Source organism: Trachymyrmex cornetzi, unplaced genomic scaffold (genome assembly GCF_001594075.2).
Source record: "Trachymyrmex cornetzi isolate Tcor2-1 unplaced genomic scaffold, Tcor1.1 scaffold99, whole genome shotgun sequence".
NCBI classification, from domain to species: domain Eukaryota; kingdom Metazoa; phylum Arthropoda; class Insecta; order Hymenoptera; family Formicidae; genus Trachymyrmex; species Trachymyrmex cornetzi.
The window spans coordinates 4,102,834-4,120,669 of NW_017300343.1; the positions used below are offsets into that span (position 1 = coordinate 4,102,834).

At 37.3% G+C, this 17,836-nt stretch overlaps 1 protein-coding gene across 1 annotated transcript in view; it reads right to left on the bottom strand.

Annotated features, from left to right (window-relative positions):
* ft (cadherin-related tumor suppressor fat) overlaps positions 1-17,836 on the bottom strand; it is a 110,345-nt gene that overhangs the window by 23,790 nt on the left and 68,719 nt on the right. The window contains exon 2 of the mRNA XM_018521686.1: positions 6,392-6,745. Coding sequence (XP_018377188.1) covers positions 6,392-6,745 — 354 coding nt within the window. The remainder of the gene's footprint in view (positions 1-6,391; positions 6,746-17,836) is intronic.

The following is a 17,836-nucleotide window of genomic DNA, read 5'->3' on the forward strand; positions in this document are numbered from 1 at the left end:
CCAAGAATTTCTCCGCAAGAGCTTTTTTTCTTCAAAGCCGTTTCAAAGGACACAGTGAGTTGCTTTCATTACGCACGTCCCCGCACACCTTTCATCCCTCGCATTTAATAAAAGCGGCAGAAAAGATTTTACAGCGCGCACCTCTCGTGTCCCGCGCGGCTCTTAATAGACCCGGAAGCTGGGTACGCGCGATCTTAAAATAAACACTCGGAGAATAAAATCGGCTCGAATGGCGTGCACTCGACGTCATTCTTGGATAAACACCGTCGCCACCGGAAATATTCACGCAGCGCGCTGCGCTCACTTCATTCGCCTTCGAATTATTGTGCTACCTCGCTCCCTTGTACAGTAGTCCCGGCGCGAGAAAACATTCTCAGGGCCCGCAGGCTATTTATCCATGTAACAATGCGCTCATTGTGATCGATCGTCGTAGCAGCGGTGAAATGCGCGATGGAAAAAGATGGCCCTCTCTCGATTGAGGGCGAGAATAAATAACGCTGATAAACACCATTTTCATCACGTGTTACGCTCTTTTTAATGTTTTTTCACCATTTTTCATTATATTTTTTTTTTATTGCATACATATAACACACACACACATAAATTTCTCTGTAATAATTCTATAATCGTCAGTTCGATAATCGATTTTTTTTTTAATGCATAACATTACATAAATTTTCTCCGAAACTACTATTTGTCGAATAATAATTAAGGGGAATAATAATTAAGAATTTTAAAATATGTAAGTATAAAAAGAATACCATTATAAAATATCCGATGCAATGTATTTTACAGAAAATTGAGAGAGGTAATTTTACAAATGATTTAATATAATCAGTCGTTTCGTTATTTCACGTGATTTCTGCGCGACTCCATGATGCTATTAGTTACTTTTTTTATTGCTTGAAAAAACCGCACGAAACCAAATCGAACGGTAGAATTTACATTTTTTTCGCGAATTTACATTTTTCACGCATTTGTCAAACTAAAAGCAACTTCCCTCTCCGCCTCTCTCTTTTTCATTCCCTTCTACTCTCGCTTGCCGAAAACATGTAATAACTTAAACAACAAATAGTACATTAATCTCGTGTACACATGTAAATTATCAGCCAGATATGTAAATTACATTACTTCTGCATGGCGACTGTGTTCGCGGCTACTAACAAGTGTTAAATTTAATACGATTTAATTTACATTTCAGTAAATCGAATCTTAATTAAATGATGAGATTTTCGCATGTTATCTCTTGCTATTATGTTACAAGATTTAAGGAATATCTATAATTTGACAGCAGTGTTAGTGAAATATGATTTTAAAAGTAATAATTATTCTGTTTTAATTGACTGACTCTTCGTCGCTATAGAGATTCAGTAAAAAGCATATGTTACTAAAAGTTTGCATTTCAAGTTTAAACTTGGAAACAAGTGAATCCATCTATGTATTACGATTAAAAATATGGATTAATATTGTATTTAATTTTGGATTACAAATACACTACTTCTTTGTGCCGAGAGAGAGAGAGAGAGAGAGAGAGAATACCTCAAAATTAATAAAAATAAGATATTATCAAGAATTCTATCAAAAAGTTTCAAATGACAGCGATTTGATTCTCATATCAAATATCTTTTTCATAATTATTTATTTTAATTAATATCCACAATAAATGCATATTTCATAAATAAAGTAAGATATTTGCTATAATAATTTAAATTAAACGTTCTTATGAGTGTACAAATAGATCAACCATTTAAATCGTTATTAACATCTTGCGTATAGAAAATTAATGTGATTCTAAAATAATACTAGATTAATACGTCTTCCTAGACGTAAAGCGTGCTCAAAACATTTCCAAGTTTTCCGCGGAGACATGCGGTGCGGTAGAATGAAGTGGGCACGGTTTGATTAAGGAGGGCTCGGAGACGTTTGCAAAAAGTGATGGTGTCCCGAGACGACAGTGGATGACGAGGAGCCAGTGAGAAGGGGCGAGAAGACGAAGAAAAAGAGACGGGTTGGAAGAGAGGTTGGGCAAGAGACGCTTTGAGTCCCGGTGAAGGACCGAGGGATGACAAGGGGTACCAGACGGGGTCCAGATTCCGCGACCGAAGCGTGTATGTATATAGTTCGTCAGCGACAATACACGCTCTTGCTAATGTTGTTTAAATACGTGTGTGTATATGTGGGTGTAATTATATGTACTTACATTTATAATGAAAAAGTGGATTACTATTTATAACGCATGGAAATTGCACAGAAAATGCAATCAGTCTCATTTCTTTCGGACATGATAAATGTCATACTAACAATCTCAGGCCGGTATTCATAATCGAGTCTTATACTTAGGACTGTCTTAAGTACAGTCTTAACACGTCATGAACCGATCAAAGAGCTGTAGCATCTTAAAACATTACTTAAGACGGTCTTAAAATAAGAACGGATTATGGATACTTGCCTTAATCTGATTACGATATTCGAATGTGTAAAGAGAAAATAATAAACTTTGCACGTTAAATCTCGAATGTCGATCAACTTCGAGAAGTCTTATTGAATAAACGATTCAATAAACAATGATACGAAATAAATGTATTTTTAACAAATATTAAACTAGTTATTTCTATTTAATTAGTTTATGATTAAGAACAAATTATAATTTCTTAAAATGAAAAAAGGACGTAACAGTTAGGTGCAAAAAATAGTGCGCAAGATTAACTTATAAAAAAATATAATACATAGAATATTGTATTATATACACAAAAGAGACTTCCAACTTCTTTTAAATGAGTCAATTGTATTTTATTTATAAATAAATGTGACACATAATTATATACTATATAATATTACATAATTATATCATATAATTGTATATTATATCATAATATTGATCACCTTGGCGTTCAGTTCATAAATATGACAACCTGACGGGTAAAAAACATAAGAGAACATTTCGGAAATTAACTCGCTTCAAACTCCGTTCTTAAATTATTTCTCAAATAATTGTACTTCCGGAATAAGGAAATATTCTAATTTAATATATGCATATTGTTATTCCATCATATCTTAATTCTTCCGCGATTTCAAGCGAGAACGATTTAACGAGAAGAGGAAACCAGGAGGGAGAATAGAAGAGGGTGAAGTAGAAAAAAAGAAGAGGTTGTCTAAGGGATCCAGGAAGGTCGATCGAGAAAGAAATGGTTAAGGTTAGCGAGAGGAGAACACAGGATAGGAAGGAAGAGAAGGAACAAGAAGATAGGACAAGAGAACCAGATATAAGAGGCCAGAAGGGGCAAATTCCGCAACGGTTAACCAATAGAGAGTGGTCCGCTTTCATGGAGCCCCGAAACTGTCGAGCTATGACCGGATCTGACATTCGTCTTCTCTTTCTCTCTCTCTGTTTTTTTCTTCTCCCTTCTACCTTTAGAATAGTCGGCGCGAGCACGCGGCGGGTAAAGCGAAGTCTTTAAAAGAATTTCAGCCATTACCCATCATAAGGATAATTTTTGCGATTGTTTCCGACGAGGTCCCAGCGCGGCCGGCCCGGTGTCGGTGGTCGGAGTCCCTCTTTAGGCTTCGTTAGACGACCGGATCCCAAGCCAACTCTCGTTTTTTATCACCACGAATCGTTTCGACCGAACCGAGTAATGAATTATAAGGCGGGACGCACGATACACTCCGCGCGTCACCAAGCACGCCTCGCAATAGCACGCGCCTATAAGGGCCAGAGGAAGTGCTGAATAAATGTGTATAGGTACTTTTCAATTACTGATTTAATTTAAGTATTGCTAATGCTACAGGAAAAAGATAACCTTTTTCTATAAAATCTAAAATTCTAAAATACAGATTTTTTAATACTAGAAAAATGCCTATTACGGTCGAAACTGGATCTTCATTGCTTTAAATAATTCAATCTTGAATTACTAATATACACTATATATGTACTTGCATATATATCATATTGTAGTCTTTTAGAACTATATTGAAACTGTTAATAAATTTATTGCGAAAAATATTACCTCAGCTGTCCCGGCTTAATATTGTCTTATTTTAATATTGTTTGTACATATTTTTTATTCTAGAATGTACTTACTAAAATCTTTGCAGTGTAATGTAATTCTAAAGGGTGACAAAGGATGATAACTGGACCAGTGTTGAAAAAGAGAGTCTCAATTGTCAATTTTTAAGATTCTTTAGAATTAGATTCCACTCTAAAGATTTTAGAGAGTGTTAGATAAAAAATTAATTCTTTTTCTATATTTATGATATCATATTAATAAAAATATATGAATTTTTTATATCGATATATCATATATTGACTCAATATTTCAACGAGTGTAACATATATATCAAATATATGAATAGGCGTCAAAATTTAAAGACTAAATTTACGTAAATTTTCTCGTTAATCAGAAATTTTGATTGAAATCTCAAGATCTTTTGCTATAGTTACACTATTTATCATACTTCTCTCTCTCTCTCTCTCTCTCTCTCTATCTGTCTATATTTATCTCGCGCTGATATTCTAACGCAATCGATTCGTACGAGGGTCAATTTTTCTTACGGCATTTCACAATCACGCAGAAACGAATTCGATCTTTCTCACTACGGAGGAACGGGTGTGCCATTGTTGCATGCACGTGCAGAGCGAGTGTGTGAGCAATCCGCGTGGCGGGTCGCCAGGCAATCGTAGATTTATCTTCCGAGTGATGCCTGCGCGGGTACGCAATAGCGCAACATTGTTCTGCTCGAGATCGCTCGTTACGATAGACAGCGCTGACTTATGCGTACGGCATTATAACCGTACACCCCGACTTTTCTCGCCCCGCCGGCGTTTTCGCCTGATTACCGGCCATTAATTGAAAAATATCAGATCCGTCCGCGACCCTTTACCCACGCCCTGCGAAACAACCTAGCATGTAGCGTGAAGCTTACACGGCTCAAATTCTTTTAAGTTACATCAAATCTTGTCATCAGTTTATCGGCATCGCCAATATTTTTCCCACATCACGAAAAAACCAATTTATTTTTATATCCTATTCTGAAAAAGATATTCTTTTTTGTAAACAACAATATATTATTCTTGAATTAAATTCATGAATTTTCGACGACAATATCTGTTTAAGTTACATATCTAATTGTAAAACAAAAGAAAATATATCTATACTATTAGATAGAAATTTCTTCTCCTAGACTGGGTAAATTTTACACTACACCGTATCGTGTTGTCTGGCTCGATTCCGTTAGAGATTGATTGCCTTTAAATTGACCGGTAATTGGTCTCGCGCAGTAATAACGATATCCCGTATAAGTACACTCATAAATTAATTCATCGCTGTAGTTACTTAGCCTCTGTCTCTCTCTCTCTCTCTCTCTTTCTCTCGATCCTTCATCCTGCAGGACGATTCGTTATTCGCGCAACGATCCTTCGAGCAAGGAGAAATTAGCCAACGTCGCCGAGTTGGTTCGTTGGTACGACGACCGAATTCCATCACGAGTACCGGGTTATTATTTAACTACGAAGAGAATCGTTGATATGAAGCAATAGGTTACAGTTATAGTAGGAAGTTGTCGACGACCTTTCGGCACGGGGACGTGTCTAATGCATTATCGACTTGACCCTTCGCTCGCACCGAGCATTCCAATACTTGGGAACAATCGTCTGTTCTTCGTACTAGTGAATTACAGTTCGACTCTTCTCTCCTACCAATGGCCACAAACGCCATTTTCGATAGTTTAAGATGCTTTTAGAAAGAATGGCCGCTTGGTACTTCTATAAGTCTTACGCTGGTTTAATCACTTTGCTTTATAGAGAAAAAAATCGATGCGATCAATCGACACAGTGAGAATGAAATTCTACCAAAAATAGACTATGATTATTAAAGCAGCCTGTATGTGAGAAAGTAATCAACGTAAGAATCGTAAAATGTAGGATATACCGTCACTCGTATATGAACGGAGAAAAAATCTGACGCAGTATATTAAAATTAAGACGTCTAGTAAATTTTATCAACTATAATATAGACAAAGATTTTTGTTAAGAATATTTGTTATCTCCAATCTCACACTCTGAAAATTTATTAGCTCTGCAAAATTATTCCGTTACAATTCCATCATTAAAGTATAGCAACAACGAATGTATTTACTATTCTACTATTCAATAACAAGTTAAATTTGCTAATATTTTTGTCGTAAAAGAAAATAACAATTTCTTTAATATTAATTAAAATATAATTGGTTGTCCGCGTCTCTCTCTTTCACAGTAATATCATAACATAGTTGTGGTCCAACTTCACGACATAAAGTTGTAAAGAGGAATATATATTTTTTTACGTAATTTATTTTCTCCGTGTAGAAAATGTATCTCTTAACACGCCACGTCGCTCAAGTCTCGCACTCTCACCTGTATATGAAGCACGATGTCCCGGTGTTGCAGACCATCGTCGGCGCGCACCTTGAGCACGTATCTCTCCTTCGTCTCCCTGTCGAGAGACTCGGCGAGGCTGAGCTGGCCGGTGGTCGGATGCAGTTTAAATTGGCCCTGCGTCTCATCGTCGTCCGCGGACTCGCCGCGATCGCCGGGACGATGATGATTTGGCACCAGAGTGTAAGTCAGAGTACCGATGGTATCCGGATCGTGGGCCTCGAGAACCGTGATGATGGTATTGGGCGGCGCCTCTTCGGAGATATTAAATTTCCACGGACCTGGGCCCCACGTTGGTGCCACGTCGTTCTTGTCCAGCACCGTCACGCGTACCTGCCGCAAGAAAAAGGTATGACGATTAGAAGTGGCTCGCTGGGGGTCATCGGTCATTCCGCTCGGATCGGATCCAATCGGATTGAGTCGTCAATGACTCGACGGTACCGACGGCATTGTCAGATGGAGAGGAATGTTCGGGAAACGTTACCATGGGAAAGTATCGTCGTTTCGATCAAAACAATCTGGGTCGCACCCGCAAGATCGATTATCTTGGTCATCGTCAAAATTTCCAGTTCTTATATCATTAAAACTTTTAGCGCAATATTATTACAGCAAAAAATAAAAAAGTAATTAATTTCTCCTTGTAATAACTCCTATCGCAGACACATTGAAAGATAGATATCATAGATTTATAGTTTTTAGTTGTGTTATATTTATATAAGTCACACAAAATAAAAAAAATGTAGAATAATATACATCAATTAAAAATTATTCTATATAATTATAAGTTATTGCATTTATATAATTGTTATATATGTTTCGTTGTAGCAAAAAAATATCATAATTTATTGCTCATATAATTTTTTTAATATACTTGTAATTTTTCACAATCTAACGATAAATGTCATTTGCTTATTATTTTTAGATTGAGAGCACGTAGTAATGTGTGATGAAAAAGAAATTCAGAGCTGAGAATCTGATACATTTTCAAGGCAGGATTTATGTAGGTAACAACAACATATACAGATCGAGCACAAGAGAAAAATGTATGAACTTAATTTTGAAATACGTTGAGAGCCATATATTCGATACAAGAAATTTGCGACGATTTGGCTAACGCCAGAGACGTAATTATGTGTAAAGCCGAAGGGAACATACGAAGGCCGTTGCGGAGTCGAAGTCACGGTATGCATGCGAAGACTCGTGAGAAAGTTAGTTTTTCGATCCCGCTCGTGCATGTCTCATTTCATTAAATTCTCAGTCACGTCAGCAGCTCCAAGGTTTATGCGGCTACCAGCAGCCAGTATATCGAAAACGGCGAGAAGAACGGTAAACTATTGGAAAAGCATAATACAGGAATAACAGTACTGAAGTGATAAATCAATTGCCGTGTGTATTTAACCGCGCTAAACTATCCTATGTACGAATCATGTTTATTCTTTCTATGTACCATTCGCATGTACAGAGATTTAAATATAGCGAAGAGACACTTGTAATTTTCGATTAGAAAAATATGTATACAACTATAACGATATAATTATATATATTTTTAAATACAATTCTAATTATACATGTATGTATAATACTTATGTATTTATATGCTTTATAATAAAAGTATTATACATATATATATATATGTCTTGAAAGAGTCATAGAGGCTTCATAATACAGCTTCATAACGTCAGCCACTGCTCACCGTGTAAATTCATAAATTGGGATATCAATGATGCGAACAGTTTAAACACCTACAGAGGGTTCCTAATCCCGATATTTACGTAATTGATGAACGCGTCTCGATATACCCATCAGCGTACCATTGCGGAATCGATAGACTCGATTAAAATACTTTCTCGCGTGAGTCATCTCTTTCACGGAAGAGAGGTGCAAATTGTTTTTCCTTTATGGCCGCTCGACGTAGGTAACCTCGGCCGTGGTAATCCTTGTGTACACATAATCCGGACCGACGAATAAATACACGGACATTTCTCAGGTAGGCAGCTTTTATATAACGGTCGATCCGCGAAGGCGCGCATCTGTCTTCCCAGTAATTAGTCGAACCCTCCCCTGTCATTGATGAAGTGGTTACCATCGATTATTGCTCTTCGGATATCTAGGCGCGCCTACATCGTCGTCGCCGATAAAACAACGTTTCGGGATGACGAAACAAAAATCGAGAGACCCTCGGAGCCCGAAGAGAGCCGGGGGTAGCGGATTAAGCGAAAATAAATAGTCGCGATCCCCCGTGCCTACCGCCGCCATAAATCGCCGTGTAACCCAGATGCACACCGATCTCCGCTCGGATGAATGTACTTACGCAATTTATGCACGCGTGTCACGTTCGTAGGCGATCCTAGTCGCCGATCGATATCATTCGCATGTTATATTAGAGTTACGCCATCCTATACGACTTTCAATTGAATGTAAGAGGAACAGACTTTATAATGTGAGAGATGAATTATGTATTGTTTATCGTTAATGAAATAAAGAAACAAAAACTCGGCAACTTTTCACGGCGACGTTTCTAACAGTGCCCTTTTCTATCGAATATACTTAGACGATTAGTTAACGAATAAAGAATTTCATTCCAGAAAAATTTTATCTTATTTCCGTACACAGTAAAAAAGAAAATGTTAATTTTAACATTTTTTTACATGTCCCAGGAGATCCACTCTAAATTTTAAGTTTAAGTAACTCATTCGTCTTGTGTTATTTATTAACGAACTAGTATAATGTTAAATAATTGACACGATACTTTACATTTATATTTGTTATTTTGACTTTAGGGATGATTTAAAACTAATTAAAATAAGTAGAGTACATAGAAGGGTAGTTGCAGTAACTCGTAAGAAAATGTTAATAAAACATTTTTGTTCGTATAATGTGAATGAAAAAATTCTTAGATGTTAAATCGACTTTGAGATATATAGATTAATTGAAACAATTGTATTAAAAACACTCAAAATAATATACCATTTTTAATTGACATACGCAATTGTTAAGTTAGAAAGGTGACATGAATCTAACGCATCAAAATGTTACAAAAATAATAACATATCAGTTGTATGTTGATTTTACATTGAAGTAATAATCAAAATGTGGTAACACAAGAAAAATTCTACAAATGGACGCACGATTTTTTACTGTGTATTAAATGTCACCGGATATCACGCTTCCGGATTCTTCTTTTTTTCTCAGATAGATACGTATCTCCCGCAACAAATCCGATGTTAAATCGATGATTATTATTACTGGCCCACATTACTGCCAAAAATCGACGCGATAAGAGATATCGATAACAAGGTGGGTCCAGGCCTCGTTCGCCTAATGTATTCACTTGTACACGCAGAGCGAAGTATGCTGCTCGACGAGGTAAATTTATGCAAAGTCTGTCGGAGCGGGTCCACCACGTCGTCGTCGGTAATTATAGGTGGGCCCTGCTATATCGTCATTAATAGTGGCTATCGACAGTCCCGTGTTAAATGGCCGCGACGTATCTTAACTTCCCGACATAGTTCACACGATCCGTAAGATTGGCCTTATCTCGTAATGGTGCGATAACGGCACTGATTGTTGCGTGAACGGTCTACCACCCATGCATGGTGCTCGTGTTAAGCGAACCGACGCTTATCTCAGAGAGGCGAAAATGCCTGTGTCCCGTGAGTAACGCGCCTTTTCACGGACTTTGTGATTTTCTTCGATCAATTATATTTCTCGATTCTTAATTTTATAACTGGGTTTTAAAAGCCATTAAGAAGAAAATCGATCGTTCAGCCAGAGATATCAATCACTTGGAGCGAAAGTTTCGTATCGTTCAGTGAATAAAATTACTGATTTTATCTTGCATTTTTATTCGAATCACATTTCGAATTATATTAATCATGTTATAAAATCATACGATTTATATTTAAAAAATATGTATTTATAATAATTTAAATAAACAAATAATATTTATTTATTATGGATACTTATTATAAGTAATACATGAATTTATTATCTTTTTTATTCGTATCTCATTATTCGTTAAGCAAATAGACGTTTATTTTATTGTATATAAATTATTTGATAAACATGTAGAATTTTAAATGGCAATAATTCATTTAAATTTACTACTCTAATTTGTCAGAGTCAGATTAATCTTTTTATTCCCGTAACTTTTGCAAATCCGGCGTATCAGATCGATTGCATCAACGTCACATGACAGTAATCCAAATTAACTCATTTTCTCCCAGTCTCTATTACGCATAACTTCAAGAAAGACATAATAATTCTAGCGTAATAATTCTAGCATTCGCTAATTTTAAGTTAATTAATGCAGAACGTCGGGATGTAACGCAACCTTGAGTCTGATTACGTCAACGTCGCTCGTTTTTCTCATCTTGTCTTTCTCTCTTCCATTTTGGTATCATTAATCTTAAGTGCCTCGATGAAAAATTTTGTCTAAACTCGCAAAAGAAATCATGTATAATAAATAAAAGAGACAATTTTTTAATCTTAGTACAAAAATTCGAACATAAAAAGTAGTTATACTTGAGTTTACGGAACTCAATTTAGGATAACACTCTCCTCTATCAGTATCGGAGGCGACATTTCCTGCGTCGGCGTTGAAATCACCGCGTGCAGTATATCGAGAACGGCACCGAAAGGAACTACCTTCGGCTTCAGTCTCAGTCAATTCGCGCGTTATACGATTTCTCTTCCTCTCTCTCTCTCCTTTCGTTGTTGTCACCATGAGAGCGACACTCGGTGTCATCGTCGCGAGCGAGCGGAAACAACGAGCAACGAGCGAGGCAACGGCAACAATAAGCAGACAAATCAGTGCGGTCATATAGCTGTCTCTCAGCTACAATCCCACCCCCTTTCTCCATTCTCTTCTCTATACACTCTCTATCTCTCTCTCTTTCTCTCTTCCTCTTCCGCTCCTTTTCTCTCGCTTCTCACTCTGCTCCTTCGAGTGCGGCGCGAGAGCGCGGTATATGGGCGGTAAGAAACGCCCGGAGAGGAGCATTCGGAGTGCAAGGAAAGATGGTATCTGCGTCAGCGCGGTCGGGGATCAGCGGATCGGATCGAGTCGCTCAGCGGGGGTTTCTTTGGGTCATGCACGAAGTGAGTCCCATTCTTCTGGGGCCCCATTCCTCTGCCCCGCCCCGCGCCGCTCCTGGCTCCGCCAGCTTGGCCCGAGGCCCCGCACCGCCCCTCTACGTTCCACCTCCCCCTGTCCCGCTACGTGGCCGAAGCATGCATCGTCTACAGGCCCGATACTCCACGATACTCCACGATACTCCTCGGCTCGAGAGCGGTCCCCGTCCCTTTTACCGAACGAGGTCTTATGGATTCTCTATGAGGGGTCGAACCACTGACATCGGCCGATTAATAACGTGTCTTCGTGGGGGCTCGCATGGCCCACGACGATGACGACGACGATCCAGACGACTGCGTGTCTTACCGAGAACTTAAAGGGTACATCGTAATTCTGTATAACGATCGGAGACAATAAGATATGTATCTACTAATAGTCGCTTTTCTTCCTGCGTTTCCCGTACGACATGTATAGAGGGAAATCCAAGAGAATCAAAGGTGGAAAATATACGTAAGAGTACAAGCGGAAGATGCTATCTGCAAAGACCGAATCGATGCTACTCTCAAGAGTTCCTCGTTTACGGCTTGAAATTCCGATTTGGAAGGTTAGTTTCAAATAAATTTTAGCTGAAATATAAATTGCGATGATTTCTCCTTAAGGAAAGCATCGCCTTAACTGTATCATATTTTTTTTCACTCGTTTTTATTACAGGTTCGTTATCTGACTAAAGAGATGTATGTATATATTGTATTATAAAAGCTGCTCGATATTATGGCAAGCAATTTTAAAATAGTAGATGATAACAGATGCTTTAAATGTTTACTCTCGAATAAAATCGATATGATAACTCCATTTTTTTTTTTTTTTAATCATACGCAACGCAACGCTATAATCGTTCGTGCTTGCATACTTGCGCATAACGAGCGGTAATTATCGAGAGTTAAGAGATTCGTAAATCGAAGACGCGTACCATAACCGGCACGATTATCGCGCGATTTTCCGCTTCCCGCATGGCCGCCCCGCTCGCGTGGAATTTCAAATTCCGCGATGTGTATCTACTAATGGCTGCTTTACGCCTCGCGGTTACTGGCCGCATTCGTGAGCGACGAGAGCGTGCAGTTGCAACTATGTAGCCGTTATTGCAATGTAATTATTACCCGGTTATTACGCGCGCGCGCGCGCGCACGTTCCATACATCTCCATGCAGGGTCTCTCTCACACAATCGAGGGATTGTACTTTTTTAATTAATTAATTAAGCCATTTCCCCCGAGAGGATTTTAATGAATTTCTCGACGCCGTTTGTTTATTAGCTCCGGAACCGCGAACTGGTTCCGATCTCAGTAGCAAGTATTCGAGTTAATTCTGAATTCGTAATTCTCGGCGCATTAATTCACTTCTCTGCTCGCGTCACTGCTGAAATTATGTGTGAATGTAAGAGATAGAAGGGATTCTTCACGTTTCCTTCTCCTCTTACTCTCGGACGTGCAATTCGCAATTACGTAGATAGAAATGACTTATGATGAAATCAAATTTTCTTACCTTAAAAGTAAAAGGTATTAAATAATTTGCAAATGTGACATGACGTGGACGAATATCGTAGGAGATATTATAATTGACAATCGATCGCGATTTGTAAGTCGTTTTCACGTCGTTTTAACCTAGACAACACGCATGTCTAAAAACGAGACATGAGAGATACCTTAAAGCCGCCTAGAAAACGACTTAGATATATTTAATACGTCTTATGTCCCGATTTTGTACTTTTTGCTGTCTGGGTATATGCGATTTTCTTGTAATAATATTCATGAACATCCGCTTAATCCGACGTAGCTGCTCTAGGAATTAAAATTAAAAATGGCCAGCAATTTGAAACTGGAATTTTCAGGCCAAACTTGTACCGGTCGTGTTTATCGAATGGAATGCTATCGCTTCGCTATGAGGGGTCGACGTCGCCCAATTAATAACCGACTTCATCGTGGGAGCCATGCGCCAGGTCAAGGACCTTAAGGACATTTTATCACTCGATACATACAACAATAAATAAGAAATAACCGAATATCTATATACATTTTTTTTTCTAAAAGTGATTTTCTCAGAAACAAAGTTTCGCACACTAAAAAAAAATATAGTCAATTTTAATAAACATTTAATTCAATACAACTAAATATTTACTTACAGTAAATAAATATTTGTTTAGTAAAAAAAATGATTGTTAAATCAAATTAACATTTCTTGTATCAAATATCTTTATATTTAATAAATATTTAGTTGACAGTATTCAACTAAATATTTATTAAAATTGACTATATTTTTTTTCAGTGTACAAAAAAATATATTCTACAAAAATATATTTTTAATTTATCATTATACAAGAAATTTTCTCGTATTTCTCGCATCTGTTGGTAAATAATTTCTCGCTAAGATATGATTTGAATAATTATTCATGCTAATTTCAACCATTTACTTTTTACAGCATTAGATATTCCTAAACAGAAATACACAAAACTCTCGAGGCAGCAACAAAATATATCTCCTTAAAATATAAGAAACTAAAAAGACATAGAATTAATTTGTTGAACGCAAGTTAATAAAATGCTAATTAATTAAAGACACTCTATGAGTTTCAATAATTCAGAATCAGTACAATATTTATACGTTATTGTACAATTCTCCAATTCTGCATCTAATTTATCTAATTTAGCTCATTTAGCGCTCTTTATTGCTTCCCCATTTCTCATCGATTTTTTACGGTGCGTCAATAAAAGTGAGAAATAAGAATGATGAAAGATAACTTCTTGTCGTGGTGCAAACGAACGCTAAGTTCCTGCGGGAAAACTTAATTACACCGCTTTCATCGTTCATTCCGAGCCTAAGTCAGGCGGTACAAATAATAGTTTCATCGGAGCGAAATGTATTTTCCGCGAGGGAGAGAGAGAAAGGAAGTCGAAGCGCCGGCATTCCACGGCTTAATAACGACCCGCGTCGCCACGGATTCCGTAAACCGTTCAAAAGGTGTACTGTAATTTCGTGTAACGGCTACGCGGGGACAATAGGATACATATCCACGGTGCTTAGGACAGCCTTTATTTCCTCATCCACCACGACACTATCACTTCAACGGCAGGCGCTACGAGACATCGCGGTTTCCACCGTCCAAGATCGACATCGCGCTTCGTATAATAATAATATCCGATGCACATGCCATAGGAGCCACGGCAAACTGTTCCCATCAATCGTTAATAGCTCTCTGTCGTATCGCTTGTACGAAGTGTCCCGGGATGCCTGACCGACGTTCCCGTTCACGAAGACTTGGAGCAACTTGAAAGAGTCTCTTCGTGACGAGGATATCGAGACCTGTCTCGGCTGAAGCGTTCGGCGATTTAATCTTCGGGAGAGAAAAAGTAGAAAGGTCGGGGAGTAAAATAAAAATCTGACTCCTTGAAATTTGATATTAAGCTCGTGAAGAAATTCGATTTATGTACATTCTCACCATGAAGTCCAAAATCGGGATATAACGTGTCTTATAAGATCATCTTTTAAACATCTTTTAGACAGTTCTCGCAAAAGTGTTTTTAAGGCAGGTATTCATAGTCGATTCTTATATTTAAGACTGTCTTAAGTACAGTCTTAAGATGTCATGAACCAATCAGAAAGCCACATTAGCATTTAAGGCAGCCTTAAAATAAGATCAGATTATGAATATGGCCTTAAGACGCCTTTTAGACACCTTATAAAACATTTATATTCTGAATTCGGACTTTTGGTCTAAATTGTTTTCTGGGTTTCTACCTATTTATATTCAATGTAGATATTGCAGATTAACTTTAATCTTGGTTTAACTTACTTTTTATCTTTTTTTCGTTCTAAACATTAAATTAAATCGAGAGTAAAGTTAATCTACATTGGATAGGAATGAACATCGATTTCGTCAACAATAAAATGGATGACTGCAACTGCAAATCTCATCTGAAATTTCTTAAAGCAAAATGATGAAGAATTTGGTAAAAAACAGCTCGATTTACATTTCGAATCTTCGTGTGTGTTGTATATCTGTGTGGAAGAATCATCTGTGTACCAAGTCCGAATTCGTATGACGTGCACCGGCTCTCGAAGGATCATCGCGCGTACAATACTGGCGTACGCATCCAAATAAGAGGACGAAAATATCTTTGAGGCCAGCCGGCCGACCAACCGGCCAGCTCGCTGACATCGTCGACGATCGATAACGTGAATTTGCGACTTCGTCAGGACACGGGTAAAGTCACAATGTCGTCATATCTCATGCGCGCCGATCGATGAACGCCGGGGTAGGCAGGTATGCGCCGATCGCATCGTTTGCAACATTGTGTCACAGGAGGGCCAAGCATATTAATTTCCGTCCGTCGAAGGGCTTGACAGGCGACGATGAGATGAGAGGAATCCGGGCTCGATGTCCTTGAACTTCGTTCTCCTCATCGCGTTCTCTCCTTCGCGTTACCGGAAACACTATTTCTATTCGACAATCTTTGATAGAGAAGTAGCTATTTCGACCTACGCGACCTATATTTTTAGAGCAGAGCGTATAATTCGATGTACCATAATATAATTGGTTACTAAAAACTAAACCTCTAATAAAACAATGTAATGAAATTATTATGCATATTGAAAGAAATACATAAATAAATAAAAATCTAATCACTGTTAAATTTTATAGGGTCAAATTAACTTAATGTGAGCCGCCACTGCTCCTACTAAATATATCGTTATTTTTAACTAAAATGATAATTAAATTTGACACTATATAATGTTAAATTGATACTGTATAGTGTCAAATATAACCATTGTTTTAGTAAAAAATAACGATATTATTGAGTAGGAGCAGTGGCGACTCACATTAAGTTAATTTGACCCTATAAAATTTAATAGTGTAATACGCTTCAATTATATGCACAAATTATCGGAGGCGATCAAAATAATACTAAAAAATGACCTACATGAATTCATAATTAGTAACGCAATTGAAGAGTAAGAAATTGGTTTCTCATGTGTAAGCGACACAATGAGCTGTTCCTCTCTCGATTCTTCTACGTTTCTCCCACATATCTTATGAAATAGAATAAGTAAAAGTGTGTGGAATCAAACTCTCACGAGATTTCGTCTTCCGGAAAAATTGTTTTAAAAATTACAAAATTAATAACATATTTACGCTGTTTTGAATTTCTACGATTTTATGTTATAAATTTAAATATTGATTTAAATTTGATGTAGAATTTTAATCGGTTTTGCTAACTTTATAGATGTATAAAAATTATTTGTAATGTACAGCTAGTGCTGTATAAGAAGTAAATATCAGCCATATGTACGTGCCTTGTTTTTCCTATAATAGAATAAATGTCATTTGTATCATTTGTACTTTCTCTTGCCGGTGTGAAGTTGGCATTCCATTTTGAAAAAATCGATATTTTATACACAGTTCCGTTTACACCCACAATAGTTCTACAGTTTCTGCTAAGTTTTAACAATAGTTCCGCTGATTTAGCTAAAAAAAAAAATTTTATAAATGGGATGCCAACTTCGCGTGGAACCCCAAATATCGCAAAAATTAATTTTTATCACGAAATTCTAAAGTTCTCGAAGAGTTCTACAGTTCCTGATAGGTTTCAGCGACAATTCCGGCCTCTAAGTATTTTTAAACAATTTTTTAAAGTTGTTAACCTATCAGGAACTGTAGAACTCTTCGAGAACTTTAGAATTTCGTGATAAAAATTAATTTTTGCGATACTTGGGGTGCCATGCGAAGTTGGCACCTCATTTATAAATTTTATTTTTTTTAGCTAAAACAGCGGAACTATTGTTAAAACTTAGCAGGAACTGTAGAACTATTGTGGGTGCAAATGGAACTGTGTATAAAATATCGATTTTTTCAAAATGGGGTGCCAACTTCACATCGGCCTTTTTCTTCTCTTTAATCACAATGTATTAATATCACTTTTAAAAGAAAAGAGTTTTCATGAATGAATAAGACAGACATGACCTATGCCCTTACAGAAATAAATAAAAACAAAATTCCAACAATAATGCATTAGCAATTAATAAAACTGTCCTCTGAGGATTAATGCAAGTTTTCGATTGATAGTAAGTACTGTACGTATGTGAGAAATACTGAAGAAGAAGGCATACCTTTTACAGAAGAGTTAAGAAAGGATATAGCTCGTCGAGAGTAGTAAACAGAGCTGACATATTTTCAGTCTCGTAGAAAGATCTAAGGTTGCCATAGGAGAGAAAGAGAGAGATAGAGAGGAGGAGAGGGGGAGAGGGAGAGGGGGAGAGAGAGAGAGAGAGAGAGAGAGAGAGAGAGAGAGAGAGAGAG